The sequence below is a fragment of the Spea bombifrons genome, chromosome 13, assembly GCF_027358695.1.
Source record: "Spea bombifrons isolate aSpeBom1 chromosome 13, aSpeBom1.2.pri, whole genome shotgun sequence".
Lineage (NCBI taxonomy): Eukaryota > Metazoa > Chordata > Amphibia > Anura > Pelobatidae > Spea > Spea bombifrons.
In genome coordinates this window covers 21,883,133-21,901,132 of record NC_071099.1, presented here as the reverse complement: position 1 = coordinate 21,901,132, position 18,000 = coordinate 21,883,133, and the positions used below count along the sequence as shown (strand labels likewise).

The window sequence follows — 18,000 nt, the reverse complement described above, 5'->3', positions numbered from 1 at the left end:
AAAGCGCTGAATCAGGCTAATGTGTTTTATGACATGTGAGCTCATCGAGAGCGGCTCGGAGCCCATCGGCACACAATTGAAACGGAGCGTGAGCTGTGGGAGTGACGGCGGTTTCACCTTCCCCGAGGGCGAGAGGCTGCTGGGCGTGTTGGGTTCCCAAGCCTCGCAGTCTCAGATAACTTTGCTCCGGGGCTAAACTGTCCCACGGGGTGACGACACGCCAGGCATCGCTCTGAGCTACGTCTTGTGGCCGAGCAGCTTCACGGCACGACGAGAACACGCGTGATCTGCCTGGATATCCGGGAACGTGGAGCCCCGGCATGCACGTATATAGCGTACAGAAGCGACCCTTTCCGGTTATGCCAAGTCATTCAATTAGCTTTCAGCAGCCTGACCCCTTAAATATTTTATTGGTGTAAAAACAGCAAATATCGTGCGGGATCCCGCGGCCGGTGAAATAATAATAATAATAATGATAATAATAATATATAGTGTTATATAAAGCGTATGTGATTTTAGGGTCCGTTCGCCTAAATGTGATTTCTCCCTCCGCGTTGTAGCAGGTGCAGGGAGGTATGTAGGAATCTACCCCCGCGGGGGGTAAAATGTAAGCGTCGGGGGGGCAGTGGGCAGCCCTGGCCGGCAGGGTACGGCTCCGCCGAGTGGCCGCCTGCGTTGGGGGAAGCGAGCCGGCCCCCGCTGCACTCGCTGGCGTTCAGGTGTGGTGCGGCAAGTCCAGGCACGCCGGAGCCCGAACGCCACGGTTTTCCCACGTCGTGCGAAGTGAAGCGGTTAGGAAATCCTTGCGAGGAGTATCACAGAAACTCGCAGAACAAAAGCAAATAAGTGCAAATAATCCGATAAAAGTCGCCGGTCTGTAACGCTGCCAAAGGAAAATTAACCCCCCCAGCAATAAGAATACATAGATCATCTCTGATTATTACCATTAGTCGATAACATGCAGACCCCAGATCTCCACCACCTCTACTAACTGTATTATTTACTAAACGGCCACAAATGAGAGCGGCTCGGGGAGGGCGAGAGAGGGGAGCGGGTCGGGGAGGGTGAGAGAGGGGAGCGGGTGAGAGAGGGGAGCGGGTTAGGGAGGGTTAGAGCGGCGGTCGGGGAGGACGACAGTATGTCAGGGAGGGTGAGAGCGCGAGCGAGCGGGTCGGGTAAATGTAAATGGCCCCCGGCACGCATCATCTGCCCAAAAGGGGCAATCGGCTCCATCATAGGTAAATCGAAGTGCGGCACGCGGGCTCGTTGGCTGCCCCTCTATCCCGCGTGTTTTGCCCCCAGACGGGTGACTTTCCTTACAGCTGGAAGTAATCTCTGTATAATCGCCGGGCCCGCGGTTATTAAATCACACGAGGAATCTGAGGTTTGAAGGACGGCTCTAACTTCCCTTGGGGGGGGGACAGGTGCAGAACGATTCTGCCTCCCAGACGACTTCCGCCGAGATGGGGGGGAAAGTAAAGTTTATTCGTTAAGCTAAACGAAGCCGAGAGGAACCCCGCGTCAGGCAGCCGAGCGCAAGACCTACCAGGGCTGCCTCGTAACTAAGGGACAGACGCATCAGAATCGCGCAGTATGACATCATTGGAAATTATATTGTTGAACAATGGTAATAATACTACGCCGGTCCCCCAAAAACATACCACCTAAACACGGTTCCCACAGAGGGGTCACGGCTCGTGTCGGGGTCACGGCTCGTGTTGGGGTCACGGCTCGTGTCGGGGTCGTGGTTGTTGGGCACGGGGGGGGGGTAGAGTTCTGTCGTTGGGTGACGTTTCGCAGAGCTTCGTGTTTAATTCCTTTTCGAATGAATGAAGCGTCACCGTGCGATGCGTGTGAATGATCTCTCCTTCTGTCCCCGCAGTGCGCTGGTCGTGGCCGCCGTGTTCGACCGGGACATAAACTGCAGAAGAGCCGCCTCGGTAAGTCACCGTCCATTTCTTTGCTTGCGCTCTCCGCGGCGTGCTATATCGATCTGTTTTAATCGCAGGAAAACCGGCGCACTTCCAAGACTCATCATGGTGTCCAGCAGCGGTCACTACTAGCATCCGCCGTCAGGCGGAGGCGTTAATCTGGCGGGGGTGCACACATTAGTTATGGTGATCTGGTGATCTCCGTGGCTGTTGTGAGTTTTCTCGCGTCTGCGTGGAGTGGAGCGGTGTTTGCGTGTAAAGGTCGCCTCGGGTCTCGGCGTTGGAGTTGTAGCCCCGGGGTAGTAGTGCGAGCGCCCGGCCTCCCGGCTGAGCATGTAGTGACCTGCGTGTCAGTGGCTTTCGCCTCCTGGGTGTCCCTTCGTACCGGGAGTCCCGGCATTTAATGACCTGATCGCGAGCCTCTGGCCTCTAACCCGTCTTTCAGGGTCTGCTTGAAAGGTCAGAGCGATCGTTGTCTAAAAGTATTGCTGACGGCAAGAAAAATAACGGGAGAAATAGGGCTTTAAGCTATTGATTACCCTGCCTACACTCTGCCATTGCTGCCCCTGATTTCGGGGTAAACATGGCGGAGGTTCTTCTAGTTCTTGGCCTCCAGAATCAGGGGCAGAGGCTCGGATTGAAAGTGTGACTGGAGGCTACAAACGCAGCTCTGTGACATTTCTCCCCGAGTGACACCTGATTGTGCAACAAGGAAAAGGAAGAAGAATGCAAACGATGTCCCTGCGCAGGAGAGGCGGCGGCGGCGGCGGGGACCCGCATCGTGTGCGGACGGCAGATGAAATGTTGCGCTACAAGTGTCTTAACAACGGCAGCGAGAAAAGGCCCCGCGGGCCCCATGGGCCTCGCTCCACCCGCGACGTGTCCTTTATCCCAGAATGTAAAGCCACGGGTCATTAATACCGCGCTCTGTTTGTTTAGAATTCATCTGCCGGGGTTTGGTCAGAAGCCGAGGCGTCTCATTTTGCTTTGTTTGTTCTGCTTTCCGCAGGCAGCCTTCCAGGAGAATGTGGGGAGACAGGTACGTTAACTTTCTGCCGGCCGTCTCCTTTAACCCATGGCGTGCCACCCTTCTATTCACACCCAACCTCTGGGCCAATTGCACAACGAGGTATTAATTACCCCGGGGAGGTATTAATTACCCCGGGGTGGTATGAAGACGGCGAGCGGTTCGGGGAAGTGGCCTGCGGATTCCGGGTGATTTCTTAATGTCTCTCAATGACAAGTTGTGCAAAGTTTCCACTGGAAGGAGGGGTAATTACCCCCCCCCAAGACTACACTGCATGTGCCACTTACACTTTACCAGGAAATACCCTCTCCCCCCCCAAATCACCAAGTTACTAGATATTCCATATATTCTGAATAATGGATTTTTATCGAATAAAAGCTTTTTTTGTCCCAAAATGGACACCAGCAATAGATTCTACTACAATAACCCCAGTTTTGCTGTAGCCGGGCATTCTGGGTAATGTCCCAGTGTAGTGTTTGCCCTGCGGCAGAGGTAACTAGGGGCATTTTAAACCGCCACTGCAAAGGATTGTGGGTGCACCCCCCCATAGGCTGGGGTTGGTATATTTGACCGCCGTTGCTGTCTCCGCAGGGGACGTTCCCGCACGGCATCGACATCTTAACGGCCGCCGATTATTTCTCCGTCGGAAACCAAGCCAACTGCTACTTAAATATCAGGTATGTTTGAAATGGTGGGGGGCAGGTAGATTTAGACCAGAGAGGGGGGTATTAGCACCCGGGTCATTAAAGGGTTAACCTGAAATTGATAGTACCTAGACCGGCATTTTATTGCACGTGGGTAGAATTTCCATGTTTGCCCTGCTCCGGGGTAAGAAGGAGGCCCAACATCTGCCTGTATTAAAACCTGGAAAGAGCAGTTACAGAGTTTAACCCTTTACTCTCTATGCAGATTAGATACATAGCAGAGGATTGTAGGAATTGTAGTCTCGGAGACCCGTGGCAGGTTTGCGGTGTTCCGTTTGAATTTTGATTTCTTTGCGTTTTTCGCAGCGTGTTTGTCGCCGGATTTGCCGAATACACCAAGCCGATGATAGACCACCTGGCAGAAATGAAGATCAACCACTGGGACAGGTCAGTGCCGGGCAAAGGGGGGCAATAAACGCACAAACCAGCGTTTGGGGCAGAATCCGAGAACAAAAAACAAGAATCGTTTTACAGAAATGAAGAGAAATTTGGTTTAAGCTCCCGAGGCCGTGGCTGATGGTGAAACAAAAGCCCCCCTAGTGTCAGCCGTGGCGGGACCCTCACGCTGCCTGGTCCCTGGAGCTGGGGTCTCTGCGCATGCCCCGGACCCCACACAGCCTTAACGAGGAGACTGCAGGAGACTTCAAAGCAGCAGCCCCACAACTATCCCCGGGCAAAATCTGCCCCTCGCAGGCTAGGATTTGCCTCTCCGTCACCCCTCGTGTGTGTAATTCAGGGTAATAACAGCGCCAAATAAACCTGAAGCTTTCCGAGATGCTCTGCGGGGGCTTCCCGGGGGGCTGCGGAGATATTATTATCTCGGATTATAATCCATACCGGTTTTGTCGTTTCAGCGTAATACGGGAACTATCAACTAAGGCCCTGCACAACCTCACTCCGACCGCCCCGGATTACATCAGAAAGGACGGTGAGTCTGCCGGCCGTCGGCTGCCTGGACGAGGGTTAGTAAGGGAGAACGAAAAGGTATTAGTGCCTCAAGGGCAAATATCATTACAGCCCCGCTGGACTATTGGAGAATTGACTCCTTGGGGCAATAATCCATTGGAAGGGGCAACCAACGCTCTTCCTTACTCCCCGGATTCCCCTGTCTGTCTTCTCGCTGGAAACTGCATTTTTTGGGTTGCTATGGTTACTAAATAATCATCCAACTTTGTCTTGGACAGTTTTGCCACGGCTGCTGCCCCTGGCCACTGGATCGGACCTGCACACCCGCCACGGTGCCATCTTGGCTTGTGCCGAAATAACCCACGCGTTGTACAAGATGGCGTCCAAGAGTAACAGGTAGATGTCGCCATACATCCCGCGCCGCGACCAACATGTGATATACGGTCATGTGATTTCCCCTGACTTAGTAAAATGTAATTGCCCTGGGAGGGTAGTTCTGGTACTGGGATTGTTAGATGCCCCAGCTGTTGGGGGGGGGGTATATTAATCTTCTATCATTATGATGTCACGAGGACAGTCGCTACGAATACATTTTAATAATAATCTTTCCTTTCCCAGACCCGTCTCTGATTATTTGGACAGCGAAATCCTGTGTGAATTAATAGCCATTAATCAAAAGGTAAGAAAAGACACGGGGGGGGGGTCTGTACCGGCTGGGGAGGAGGGACCCCGCGGGTATAAAGATGGCTGCCGTCGCCTGGATTATTTATTTCCCGTTTGTTGAATCGTTATCACCCTTCGTTACGCGTAACCCCATTTAGTAAACGCGCCCCTAACGCGCTGTCGTCTCTTGCAGCTCCAGGAGCGCCAGTTATTCAGGTGAGAATAATCGTTATTTCATGGATGGGGGGAGTGAAGACTCTGTGAGCAGTATCTTCCTCTGGGGGGGTCCCTGTGCCTGGCGCGTACAGTAAATAAACACCCCGGGCTCTGTATTTACTAATAAACACGAGGGCTTCACATCTGCAGAGACAGATCACACGCCGGGCAGCGGGGGTCCGTGCTGGGGGTCCGCACACAGCCCCCGCCAAGCCTTGATCCTGTGATATAGATCATTGTCTGGCGGGCCGGCATCATGCCGCTCGCTGTGTAAACAGTCCTGACGTCCATTCATTATGTAGATTTCACTGATTACCCGAGGAGTCCGACCGGAGATCATTTAGTAACAATCACGAGAGAGGGGTTCCGCTGGGAGATTATTACCCAGAAAGGTTTGCAGATATGAAGTATAGCCTTCCAGCAGAGGTGGCAGTCTAAGTGGTTCTGGGTAATGATTTGTTTCAGTTTCTGTTGCGGGGGGGGGGGGGGGGTTGAATTTTATGTCACATCTTTCCTAATCTCCAGTAGGTCTCTTTGGGCGGATCACAGAGATCACATATTTAATTTAGGCAGCAGCCCCATCCTCTGCGGTCCTGGGGGGGGGGGCATTTGTTTACCTTTAAACGGCCCCATGGAGCATGTTTGTTTGTTTGTTTGTTTGTTTGTTTGTTTACGTTTGCTGCTTGGCACAAGCCACATGAATCCCGCCGGCTTCTTTCATTTCCCGGCAATCTGATTCTTATCTCTGCCTCACATCCTGCGGATTCCTCTCTGCCCCGGCCCCCCGCGGCCCCCGCAGCCAATACCGCATCTCTCAATAGAACGGGACGGGGCTTATCTGCTAAATGCATTATATATATTCGGCGAGAGACGAGAGAGAGAGACATTTTAATACATAAAGGGTTAAAGGAGGAAAATGTATTATAAAAGAGGAGAAAAGTTACAAGAGACCAGAATGTGACATTTCTGCGTTAAGGCGTCTTTGTTGGATTTTTATTTGGGGAATGTAACAGAGCGCGGCCCCCGGGACCCCCAGGACCTCTCTCAGCGACGAGCCGCGCCGGCCGCTGACACTCGACTTATTTAAATAGACGTTTCATTAAAATGTGATTCTTTTCTGTGTTTTCTCAGGGGTCTGGGCGGAGAGTTAATGAGACCCGCCGGTAAGTTTTTACACGTTTCCCCCGGGTTTGGCGCATGTTGGGTAATCGCTGCCGATAAGATGATTTGATGGACAGTAGTTAGCGGCCCCCACGCGGTGACAGCTGCAGCGGGGGGCAGACAGTAGCCAGCGATCGCGGATGATTGGATGATTTCTTACTTTATTTATTATTATTATTATTATTATTATTATCCTTTATTTATATGGCGCCAACAGTTTACGCAGCGCTTAATACAATCCATAAATTCAAGGGATCTGACAAGACAAGAACTGACAGACGGAGACAAACCGATACATTTGGTGGAGAGAGCCCTGCTTACAATCTAGAGATCAAAGGGATTATTGGTTAAAAAGGGAAGAAGGTGTTCTATTAACCCCCGTAGTGCCAGAGCGGTGTTTATGTCATGGCAGGGAAGGGTTAACGTGATTTTGTATGGAAGTCCGTGGTGTAAACGTGATTTTTCTCCCTCACAGTCTGCTGCCTGATTGAAAAGTTATCCCTCTCAGGAATCGGGCACCCCGGGCAGGCAGTCGGTAAGCGATTCGTCTGCTTGTGATAAAGTAAAATAAAGCGACCGTTACTCCGGTCCGGGCGGCTCGCGTCCGACGTCTTTCTCAGAAAGCTGTTTGTTTCTCGTTCTTTGGGTGATTTTTGTTGATGCGCTCGCTGTGATGGGAGCTCCGTGGCTGACGGCGTGGTTGGCGGGGTTGCTGGTGGTGTTGCTGCCGGCCCGGCGCGTCCCTCTGTACGTTCCCTCGGTTTCTGACTTCGCTTCTCTTGCAGCCGGATGGCAGTCGCTCATAAACGACAGTCTGAAAAACCTTCATCTGGTCTCCAGCTCGTCCAGACCCAGGATAAAGGTACCGCCACATCGTGTGATTATTCCCCCCCGGGTATCTGCCGAGATGAAATCCCCGCGGACCCGGCACCAGGCGGCCCTTTAAAGCCAGGCTGAATTTGGATCTGCTTTATGTTAATGCACTTCCTGTAGCGGGGCAGACTATGCATCATTTACTGATTTATGATCACATGGGGGGCAGATAAGACAGATACCCCGAAAAAGAAAACTGCCCACGATGAATGTGTTCGGACCCGGGCCACACCTCAGAGTACTTTTGCTGTGGTGCGGAGGACTCGTTGGTCTCCTGCTGACAGCGTGCTCTCTGTTAATCCCCCGCAGCGCTGGTCTCTTCGCGTCTCGCCTCCTCGCTCGTCGTCGGCCTGCAGCCGCTGAGCGTCGATGTGTATTTCAGACGTCTTAATCCTGTGATCTGTCTTCCAGGAAGCTGCCGTCTCGGCCCTGTCCGCGCTGTGCGATGCCTTTTACCGGAACCCGGCAGGCGACGCCGATCCCGCTGTGCAGGGTAAGCGAATAACTCCTTTAAAGGGGCAGCTTTCATTACCCCCCCCCCCCCAGGCACCAGGGGCTGGCAGCCTCTCTAACCAACTCTCCCCGATCTGGCATTTCCGTGATCTGGAGAAGTTAGCCTGAGAAAGGATGGTTCTCAGCCGGGTGCGAGGATCGCGTCCCCCGCTCGAGTAAGGGCTTCGTTCCGAGTAAAATGCGTCGCCTCAGACAGGTAATTCTAAAAAGCTGAACTTGCAGCGAGAAGAAGTCTTTTAACAGCCAATTTCCTGCAGTGCATCTGTTCTGGGCTGCTAAGCTTACAGTCCATTAGTTACCCCCCCCCCCCATATCTGGGTGGATTTCCTTTTGCGGCCCAGGATGGCGGCCGTCGGCTCCGTACTCTGCTGCTCTCTGTGATTTCATTACAAATAAATCGGAATGAAAAGCTTCTGAGCGCCAGCAGGGGGCAGCAAAACCCTAAAGAGAGAAACGAGTGTCCGGGGGGGGGGGTTATTAGTCTTTATTGAATTTTATAGAATCCTGGGTGCAGCCGACGGGAGACCAGCAGGGAAAACACTCTGCCTTCCATTGGCTGCCCCGCTGGTTTAATTGGGGAAAGGACTGGGGCCGTTTCCTCCAGAGTCCTTCTGGCCACCCCTGGCAGTCGGCGGATGCCGTTGTGATACTTGTGTATCTAGGCCTGACTGGTGTTATTGGGTTACAGGGGCCCCTGTACCATAGCGAGGTGTATGGGTGATGGCGCGGTGTTACCGGTAATATTCTTCCCCCTTCTCTCTGGACAGGTGACTTGGTGACGCTGTACGTTGCGGAGCTGCAGAGCGCTGAGGAGATGACTCGCTGCGGCTTCTCTCTGGCCCTGGGGGCCCTTCCTCGGTTTATGCTGAGATTCAAGCTGCAACAGGTACCTTCCTGCCCCCCGGCGGCTCGCTGGGCTCCTGTTTGGGTGATAGAAACCGTTGCTCATTCATTAGAAACTATGATCGCTCCCGAAATATGCAAATCGTCTCGACGGGGAAAGTCGGAAACACTCTGCCCGTCGGCGGATCAGGCTTCCGGGTATCGGGAAATATTTCTACAATCTGTGAAAATGATGTAAAAAAGGTTGCAGATTAGCCTCCGGTACCAGCCGGTCTCTGAGGGGTCTCAACCTCACCGAACGTTTCCGTTAGTCCCGCGTCGGACCCCCGCAGACCTCCGCTTTACTCTGTTTTATTTTGTTAGGTCCTGGAGGGTCTGAGGAACGTCACCCTCATTACCGGGAGAGACGTCCGTTTCGCCGAGTCCAGGAGGGACGCGCTGAAAGCGATCGCTCGGTATGTTATCCCGTGTAGCGTGTTGCTTCTACTCCCGTGTTTGCTGTTCAGATATCGCCCCCCCCTTTGGCTGATTTATTGCCTCTTTTTGCCCCTTTTAGAGTCTGCCAGACAGTTGGAGCGAAAGCCGACGGGTGTCAGACCGAGGTCCTCTGCGCGGAAAATGTCCCCCTTGTGTACAACACGTTATTGGGGTGCATGAACGACTACACAACGGACAGCCGCGGAGACGTGGGGACCTGGTAAGAGCTGCTGTCCGGTGTGCCGCAAAGGGGCCATTATAACGGAATTTAATATAACTGTGTCTCTATATATATACATAAAGGGTGTGATGGGCAGTAAAGGGTGTGATGGGCAGTAAAGGGTGTGATGGGCGCCCGCAGGAGATTCCCTGATATTCTGATCCGGAGATAACGCGCAGAGAGCTCGGGTCGTTACACAGCGAGGCGCCTTGTGTCATGTTATAGATTGAGCTGTAGGGGGCGACATTGTACAGCTTTTGCAGCGACGCAGAACGTGTCAGCCGCTGCTCACGGAGCAGTCTCGGAGCAGTCTCGGCCTCTCGTCTACGAACTGTCTTATGTGTCGCCGTATTCTTTCTCTCTGGGTGTTTTTAATCAGATTTCGCTTTTAGGATTTTTCTTTATTTTTTGGAGATATATTTTTCTCCGTTAAACATTTCTTTGCTGATGATTTAAGTGCCATTCGGTTAGAGATCAAGTTGTTAGATTCTGTCTAAACACTGACACAGAGCCGGGGTCCTAGGGGTCCCGCACGAGCCGCAGGGCCGGTCAGCGCTTCGGTTGGGACTCTCGTGGCGTTGGAGCGCAGGGCGCGCTCGGAGGGTGAAGTGCGGGCGCCGCATCGAGTAGGAATGTGGTAGAACGCGCTGAGCGTTAGGCCATACGGCACGGCACACCCGAGGCACACGGCGACACACGAGGCGACGGCACCATTGTCACCCGAACCGGCTCTTTCACAAAGAGATCTCGTGTTTGAGGAAAAACACAATTGGTTTGATTCGTGTAAAATGACCCCAAAGGGTGGTGTAGCAGGTTTGGGGGTCACTCTTGTTCTGTGTCGTTGTGCAGGGTGCGGGAAGCGGCGATGGCCGGTCTGATGGACGTCACGATGTTACTGGCGCGGAGCGAGCCGGGGCTGATAACCGAAGACTTGTAAGCGACGTTTAACAGAATTAACGCCGAGTTATAACCCAGCCGGGGACCCTTTAACTCCATTTACCCGGCATCGCTCTCTCTATATATACATATATATATACTTATATATTACTCTAGTGCGTATGTCCCAGGATCTCCTCCTGCAGCTTTCAGGATCTCCTCGGATGAGCTCAGGTGGATCGGTCGGTGTCCGGCTTTCACACCTGGGCCCATATGATAAGAGGTCGCTGGGTAAATACGTGATGCCCCGATGCAGGCGGGGGGCGTTGTGAGCGGGCCCCGATGCAGACGGGGGGGGCCGTGGGCAGGCCCCGATGAAGACGGGGGGGCCGTGGGCGGGCCCCGATGAAGACGGGGGGGGGCCGTGGGCGTGCCTCGTGCTCCTGAGCCGACCTCTGTGGTTTCTGCAGCTGCCGGCGGATGATGTGTTCTCTGTCCCAGCAATCGGCGGAGAAGATCGATCGGTTCCGAGCCCACGCGGCGTCCGTCTTCCTCGGCCTCCTGTACTTCGACAAACCTTCCGTTCCACACATTCCACATCGCGAGGATCTGGAGAGACTCTTCCCCAGGTAACAGCCGGACCCCCGTTACTTGCAGTGTATATCGGGGGCCTGGCTACTAAATGCTAACGCGCGGCTCTTCTCTGTAGGTCGCAGGCAGACTCGCTGAATTGGGGGGCTCCATCGCAGGCCTTCCCCCAAATCACTCAGCTTTTGGGGCTACCGACGTATCGATACTACGTGCTGACGGGACTCGCTGTGTCGGTCGGAGGATTAACGGAGTCAACGGTAAGTCCTTCCCGGCCCGGTTTCCATGAACCTGGTCCGACCCGGCCCCCGGCCAACAATATTAACCCTATAACAGCCAAAGAGCGTTAATAAACCTGTGTTCAAGGTTTGAGCTTTTTGCTCTTCAGACGCTGCGTTACTTCCTACCTCCTAGAAACCAGGTATTTAACACTCTTCAAACTGCACAGAAGCGCTCTTTACATTATATGTATATGTAGTAGTCCACTGTTTGTCCCGCGCAGGTGCGATACTCTGCTCAGAGCCTGTTTGACTATCTGCGGCTGATCCAGAGCGATGCAGAGTCTCTCGATTCCTTCTCCAAAACTCTCCTGCAGGTCTTCAGAGACAATCAACACAATGACAGGTAACCCGGTCCGGAAGCCAAACCTGCGCAATCTCCTGCGGCAAGCGCCCCCATCCTGCGCAGCCACGCGTTCCGGCCTCCCTCTGTGAAACGCGTCACCCGTCTCGTTGTGATTCGTTATAAACGCTGTTCTTTCCTCCCAGGGTTTCCGTTCCGCTGATGAAGATGTTGGACCAGATGTTGGCCAACGGCTGCTTTGATCTCTTCACGCTGGAGGAAAAGTAAGTATTGATTTCTACACAATTTTACCCCTTTAACGCCAGCCAACAGCGAACCTGCCCTTCTACCCCGCGCTGGGCCTAGGCTCCTCACCCCGGGGCACGTGGGGCGATACACATCTCTATCTCTCGTTCTCCAAATGTATAAACTTTTGCTTGATGGAGAGATGAGAAGTCACCCGATGCCCCCCCAAACGCTGATTTCTAGCTTTTCTCTAAAATTGGAGGAAATTAGCCAGTTTCCGTCTTTTAATGACTAAAAGTGAATGAACGTTTCTGACGGGTGACGGTGTGGGGGGGCGTTTGGTGACAGCGTTGGGGTTGAGTTGGGGTCTTGGCGTTCTTGTTAAAATGATTCCAGATGTTTCCGCGCGACTTCTGTCCCACTGCCGCCAGTTCGGTTTAAAATGTCTCTCGATTGGCCGCATTGTGATCTCTGGAGTGTGAGTGGAATTAGTGCGACGGCTTAAGCGTGTTACACGTCCAGACATACGAGTGACCGCTGCGTGTTCTGCATCCTTAACCTGCGATGTGCTGGTAGATGAAGTCTCTGTCCGTCACACGTGTAGAGCTCAGTGACGGCGACGTGTTTACACGTTACAGGCGCGTTTCTCATGTAATCGCGTGTTTTAAATCTCTCTCTGCAGCCACCCGTTTGCTGAACGTCTCCTGCTGCTCACTAAGGAGGAGATTCGGAAGACCAAGGATGTCCAGAAGCTTCGCTCCAGCGTCGCCGTGTGAGTATCTGGGAAACGCGCCGCGGGGTCTTTACCGGACCCCTAACTCCTGCTTCTCACGGCTGCTGCAGCGGAATCCTGCTTGAGATCCCTTTAGAAGCCGTCCGGAAGTAATTCAGAGTCTGATCCGGAGTCTGATCCGGTAGCGAGGTGGCCGTTTTGTTGTGAATCCCAGAGGAGGCGGCGGCGTTCCTGCACTCCGGCACGCGATGGGTTAACGCTCGCTGTCGGCTCAGTCGGTATTTCGCTGACTCGGCTTTTGTTACCCCGCGAGCTCCGATCTGGCGCAATTCCAACGTGACACCTGCTGCGGGACGCCTCCCCTCGTCTGGACTCACGTTTAGCTACAACGAGCGCTGCCGTCCCCGACAGTCACCCCTCCTGGCCGGCGACGCTGGCCATAGAATGATGTCCAAGGGGCGGCCGCTCCGTCAGCTAGACTCGTGCAGTTCACATCCGGCCCGCTTGGCACCTGGGGTAATTAGAAGCCTGCTCTTCATGCATTATGGGATCTGGCTGGATCCGTTATGTGCTCTGCACAGTCTATGCATTTCCGAAAACGTACATGGAGGATGTGAACGTGGGGTAAATGCACCTGGCAGAGGGGTAGCTCACTGGCTAAGTGCACAGACTTGTTTGCGCTGAGCACATGATCAGCTACGTACCCGCGCATGTTACGCTAAACGCTGCGGCTCTCGTTGCTCCTCAGGTTCTGCGGATTGGTCCAGTTCCCCGGAGAGATCAGAAAGAAGATCCTGTTCCAGCTGCTGCTACTAGTTTGTCATCCGTTCCCGATTGTGAGTGTCACGGCCTCGCTCTCTGTTATCAACTGCCCCCCTCCCAACTACCCCCTTCCCAACTACCCCCTTCCTACTGCCCCCCTCCCAATTGCCCTGAGAGCCCCTCGCTGGGTACCGTTTCAGAGATTACAGTCCTCCACTCCGCGTCCGATAATCGTTTTTTGTAACAGTCATGAAAATACTTGGCTCCCACAGACATGCGCGGCCGGACCGCGGCTCCTGAAATAACACAAAGCGCCAAATTCCACCGACCTGAACCCCCCTCCCCCGACCATAAAATATTCAGGAGAAAATGTTTCCAGCTTTTAAAATAACCCGGAAAAAGACCAAATTACTTTGTAAGATGCAGATCTCCGCTCGGCCAATCAGGAGGAGGGATTTTTCCTTCTTCTATATTGAAATTAACTCTTTCTTACCCCCCAAAACGGTACAGGAGCTCCAGATCCCCTCTATCTTTAAGTCCACCCGGGGTCCCACGTGCCGAGGGGGGTCCTTCTTCTAATAAATCTCTCTGTGCAGATAAGAAAGACGACAGCCAGCCAGGTGTACGAAATGCTGCTGACTTACGATGATGTCATAGGACCAGAAATCCTGGATGATGTCATGGCTGTTCTAAGCGACACCAACTGGTGAGTAGTTCCTTCTATCTGGATTGATGATTTTTTGAGTCCTGCTATTTTTACTTTACTGGTAGATGGATGGAGCAGCCTCCCAGCAGAGGTGGTAGAGGGTAATACAGTGAGGGTGGCTCCTGAATCTAAAATGAGATTAAGGTTTGGGTCTTTACAGCAGGAGAAACGGGGAGGCTAGACGGGGGGCTGATCTACCAGCAGGTTCTGGGTTTGATTTTAAGTTAAAATGTTAAAATCTGTTGGAGTGATTCCCTTGTGGCTGTTTCCCTGTATCGGGGAGGAATAAGGCAGAGGTTCAGGTTCAGATGCCGTCGTATAAACACCGAGCCGTTACATTTAATCCTTCGGGTTTCTTTGGAATTTCGCGCTTCTGGAAGTTCCAGCGAAGGATTTCTGGAGGTTATTAGAAATATAGTGTTGACGTTCCAGAGGTCTTTGAAGGCTGCGGCTGGGAAAATAAACGCCTGCAGCCGGCGCGCCCCCCTGATACTCTGTACAGTTAGCGGTCAGTGCGCCCCCGATACTCTGTACAGTTAGAGGCCGGCAAGCCCCCCTGATACTCTGTACAGTTAGCGGTCAGCGAGCGCCCCCCCCCCTGATACTCTGTACAGTTAGCAGTCGGCGTGTGCCCACCCTGATACAGTTAGCGGTCAGCGCGCCCCCCCGGTACTCTGTACAGTTAGCGGTTGGTGCGCGCCCGTCTGATACTTTGTACACTTAGCGGTCAGCGCGTGCCCCCCCTGATACTCTGTACAGTTAGAGGTCGGTGCGCCCCCTGATACTCTGTACAGTTAGAGGTCGGTGCGCCTCCTGATACTCTGTACAGTTAGGTCGGTGTGCCCCCCTGATACTCTGTACAGTTAGGTCAGTGTGCCCCCCGATACTCTGTACAATTAGTGGTCAGTGTGCCCCCCTGATACTCTGTACAGTTAGAGGTCGGTGCGCCCCCTGATACTCTGTACAGTTAGTGGTCGGCACGTCTCCCCATACGGCTGCAAAGCCCCCCCGCACGTCTGACACCTGCCACCTTTCTCCTCAGGGACGCCGATCTGCCCAGCCTGAGGGAGAAGCGCAATTATCTGTGCGACTTGATGAATGTGCCGAAGCCCACGCTGGTGGCAAAGGTAAGCGGGGGGCCGGGGTTATCACTGACCAGATACTCGATACGTCTTAAAACGGAGTATCACGGCAAGCACTCGGCGGCGTTAGTGCATTGGCAACAGGAACTCGGCAGATAGAAAATGCCAGCCGTTAACTCTTTCCATCACACTTAAGGGTGCGCTAAGGCAAGCGATTGCCCCAGCAGGGGGTTACGTGACCCCCATGGTAGTGGGGCAGAAGCCTATAACCCTAGACTCACCCTTATAGCCCCTTCCTCATGCTGCAGCAATCCTCAGTTTAGTGAATAAGCCCCAGGACAGATGCTGAGAGGGTATCGCGGCGGGGAACATGCGCGCTTCCGCTCCGGGTCACAGAAAACCCACCTGTTCCGACTTTATGGGATTTAACAATAATCTCTGCATTTACACCTTAACGCAGCGCTCTTTATTCCCCGCAGGGGCCGTGACGTTCACAAGAAGCGCGATGTTCTGTGACCTCTCATCCAACCCGACGACCAACGGTTCTGTGCGATTCCGCCTGCGCCCAGCAGAGGGCGACGTGTTTGCATGCGATATCCTTTACACCTGTGTGCAAGCCACAAACCTGAAATAAATCCGTGTAACAGCATCCGCGTCTGATCTGTGTTAACTATGTGTATGCCTAATTACCTAATTTCCATGGCGACTGCTCCATATTCAGCACTGTTAGGAGTTTCCAGGGACCCTGCTGAGAACTTGGAGCGTCCGAGAGAAAGAGGCAGATTGCGAGTGAGTGAGCACTCCCCAGAGTCTTTATTATGTAGTCTGCTCTAGAACATCACACTTAATGCTTTCTATTCTGACAATGAAAGGGTTCTCGGCATGTACCCCGATATCCCTCCGCGACGCTCGCCCGCTCCAGGTATGGTGGGTGACATAGTACCGTCCTGCACCGGGAGCCAGCTCTGTCACCGCACACCCACCCCAACATGCCCTCCCGGGGTAGTTGGGTAATAAGTTGAAGGCCGTCACGGCGTCTGTCAGACAGAGAGGACAGTAAGTGGAGGGCGTTAGATTCCTGCACGGGGAGAGAAGCTACAAATACACCCCAATTTCTGAACCGAGGGGTCAGAGGAAATCGCTTAATTATTTTAGGTCAAACACACAGAAAAAAGCCTTGCGCTCAAACTCCCATCACTCTTTGGCGGCAGCTACGTCTATAGTATTCCTCAGCCCAAAATACATACAAACTATTATTTCAGGTCAGACAGTTTGCCCCAATCTGCCTGATGCCGGGCTCTAGATGTGAGTGAACACACCCCCCTGAGAGTGTCCCCTCTCACCCCCGAGTGTATCTGCTCACCCCCCAAGTGTCTAGAGACGAGTGTCCCCTCTCACCCCCCGAGTGTCTAGAGTCGCCAGGGGGGGGCCAGAGGGGGCCATGGCCCCCCCTACATTATGCTGTGCCCCCCAGTGTGCCCCCCCCAATTGAAACGCTATACCATTGACCCGGTGTGCCGGAACACTAAGCTCTAATTGCAGCCGATGCGGCTGACAGTTTCAAAGCGGCTGTAAAACCGCCTCCGCTGGCTGCTTAATGGATTGCAGGGATGCCGATCACTGACTGAGGCTCTTTTTCCCGCCCCTTTGAAGGGGGCGGGCTCTTACGGAGCAGTTGCTTGTCACTGCCTGACAGGGAGAAGAGCGTGAGGGAGAAGAGCAGCCTGCTGTGTTACAGTGGAAGAATGAAGGCCAGCAAAAAAGTATTTTATTTTAAATAAATAGTGGAGGTGACAGAAGGAGGGACATTAACAAGGGGGGGCTGCATTGGGAAAATTAAATAATACAAAAAGATGGTGGCTGGGGACATAATTACACATCAGGGTGGTTAGAAGGATGTCACATATATCAATACACAAATGGGGGGTGTTAATACACATGGGTATGGGGGCCATTATATTAACCAGTACAAGGGGTTGGTGCATCAATACACAAGGGGGGGGCTGGCTGGGGGCATCAAATAAATCAATACACAAGGGAGGGGGGGCTGGCTGGGGGCATCAAATAAATCAATACACAAGGGAGGGGGGCTGGCTGGGGGCATCAAATAAATCAATACACAAGGGAGGGGGCTGGCTGGGGGCATCAAATAAATCAATACACAAGGGAGGGGGGGCTGGCTGGGGGCATCAAATAAATCAATACACAAGGGAGGGGGGCTGGTTGGGGGCATCAAATAAATCAATACAGAAGGGTGTATTGCAAAAATGCACAAAGGGGGGTGGCTGGGGGGGCACACATACACAAGGGTCAATACACACAAACAGCAAAGCAATGTGGAAGGCATTTTATATGGTTATCCCATCCTGGTGTGGGGGTCCATGTGGCAGCAGAGCCTGCCCTGGGGTGTGTATTTGGGTGTCAGTGTGGCAGAGCCTGTCCTGATATGTGTTTGGTCATCTGTTTCCTGGCACTTTACTTGCTCTAGAGGGTTAAATAGAACTTTGTAATTTTTATTTATCCAGATTTTGTTGTCACTTCAGAGGACAAAACTTTCTAGGCCTAGAAATCGGAGGAAAAGTAAAGGTTTTGTGTTATTTACTCTTATTTCAATCTGAATATATTATTAAAAGTTAGATGTTGGTTCAGAGTTTGAGAAACTCAGTTCTTGATTTCATTATACAGGACGTTATTCCCCTTTGGTTTCACGGCCTTCACAGACCAAGTGCTACTCAGCTTAGTTATATGCAGCTGTATGCATTGTGTTATCTGTGATGAGTGTTCATTTGTTCATTTGTTCATTTGGTGACGCAGCGCTAAGATGGTTGTGATGCATTAATGGCTAAAAGTTTTGTTGAAGTTTCCATTATGTCTAATCTCCTTAATTTATTTGGGCCTTTTAACTTTTTTGA

At 52.8% G+C, this 18,000-nt stretch overlaps 1 protein-coding gene across 2 annotated transcripts in view; it reads left to right on the top strand.

Moving 5' to 3' along the window:
- TBCD (tubulin folding cofactor D) overlaps positions 1-15,737 on the top strand; it is a 53,704-nt gene extending 37,967 nt beyond the window's left edge. For both annotated transcript variants that reach the window (XM_053453201.1, XM_053453202.1), the window contains exons 16-40: positions 1,883-1,940; positions 2,941-2,970; positions 3,550-3,635; positions 3,969-4,049; positions 4,517-4,590; positions 4,847-4,964; positions 5,187-5,247; positions 5,425-5,447; positions 6,579-6,610; positions 7,084-7,143; positions 7,394-7,470; positions 7,893-7,974; positions 8,762-8,880; positions 9,201-9,292; positions 9,394-9,534; positions 10,384-10,467; positions 10,881-11,039; positions 11,120-11,258; positions 11,501-11,622; positions 11,766-11,843; positions 12,488-12,577; positions 13,287-13,374; positions 13,897-14,006; positions 15,049-15,133; positions 15,568-15,737. In XM_053453201.1, coding sequence (XP_053309176.1) covers positions 1,883-1,940; positions 2,941-2,970; positions 3,550-3,635; positions 3,969-4,049; positions 4,517-4,590; positions 4,847-4,964; positions 5,187-5,247; positions 5,425-5,447; positions 6,579-6,610; positions 7,084-7,143; positions 7,394-7,470; positions 7,893-7,974; positions 8,762-8,880; positions 9,201-9,292; positions 9,394-9,534; positions 10,384-10,467; positions 10,881-11,039; positions 11,120-11,258; positions 11,501-11,622; positions 11,766-11,843; positions 12,488-12,577; positions 13,287-13,374; positions 13,897-14,006; positions 15,049-15,133; positions 15,568-15,576 — 2,098 coding nt within the window. In that variant the 3' untranslated portion in view covers positions 15,577-15,737. The remainder of the gene's footprint in view (positions 1-1,882; positions 1,941-2,940; positions 2,971-3,549; positions 3,636-3,968; positions 4,050-4,516; positions 4,591-4,846; positions 4,965-5,186; positions 5,248-5,424; positions 5,448-6,578; positions 6,611-7,083; positions 7,144-7,393; positions 7,471-7,892; positions 7,975-8,761; positions 8,881-9,200; positions 9,293-9,393; positions 9,535-10,383; positions 10,468-10,880; positions 11,040-11,119; positions 11,259-11,500; positions 11,623-11,765; positions 11,844-12,487; positions 12,578-13,286; positions 13,375-13,896; positions 14,007-15,048; positions 15,134-15,567) is intronic.
- Positions 15,738-18,000: the final 2,263 nt, after the last annotated feature.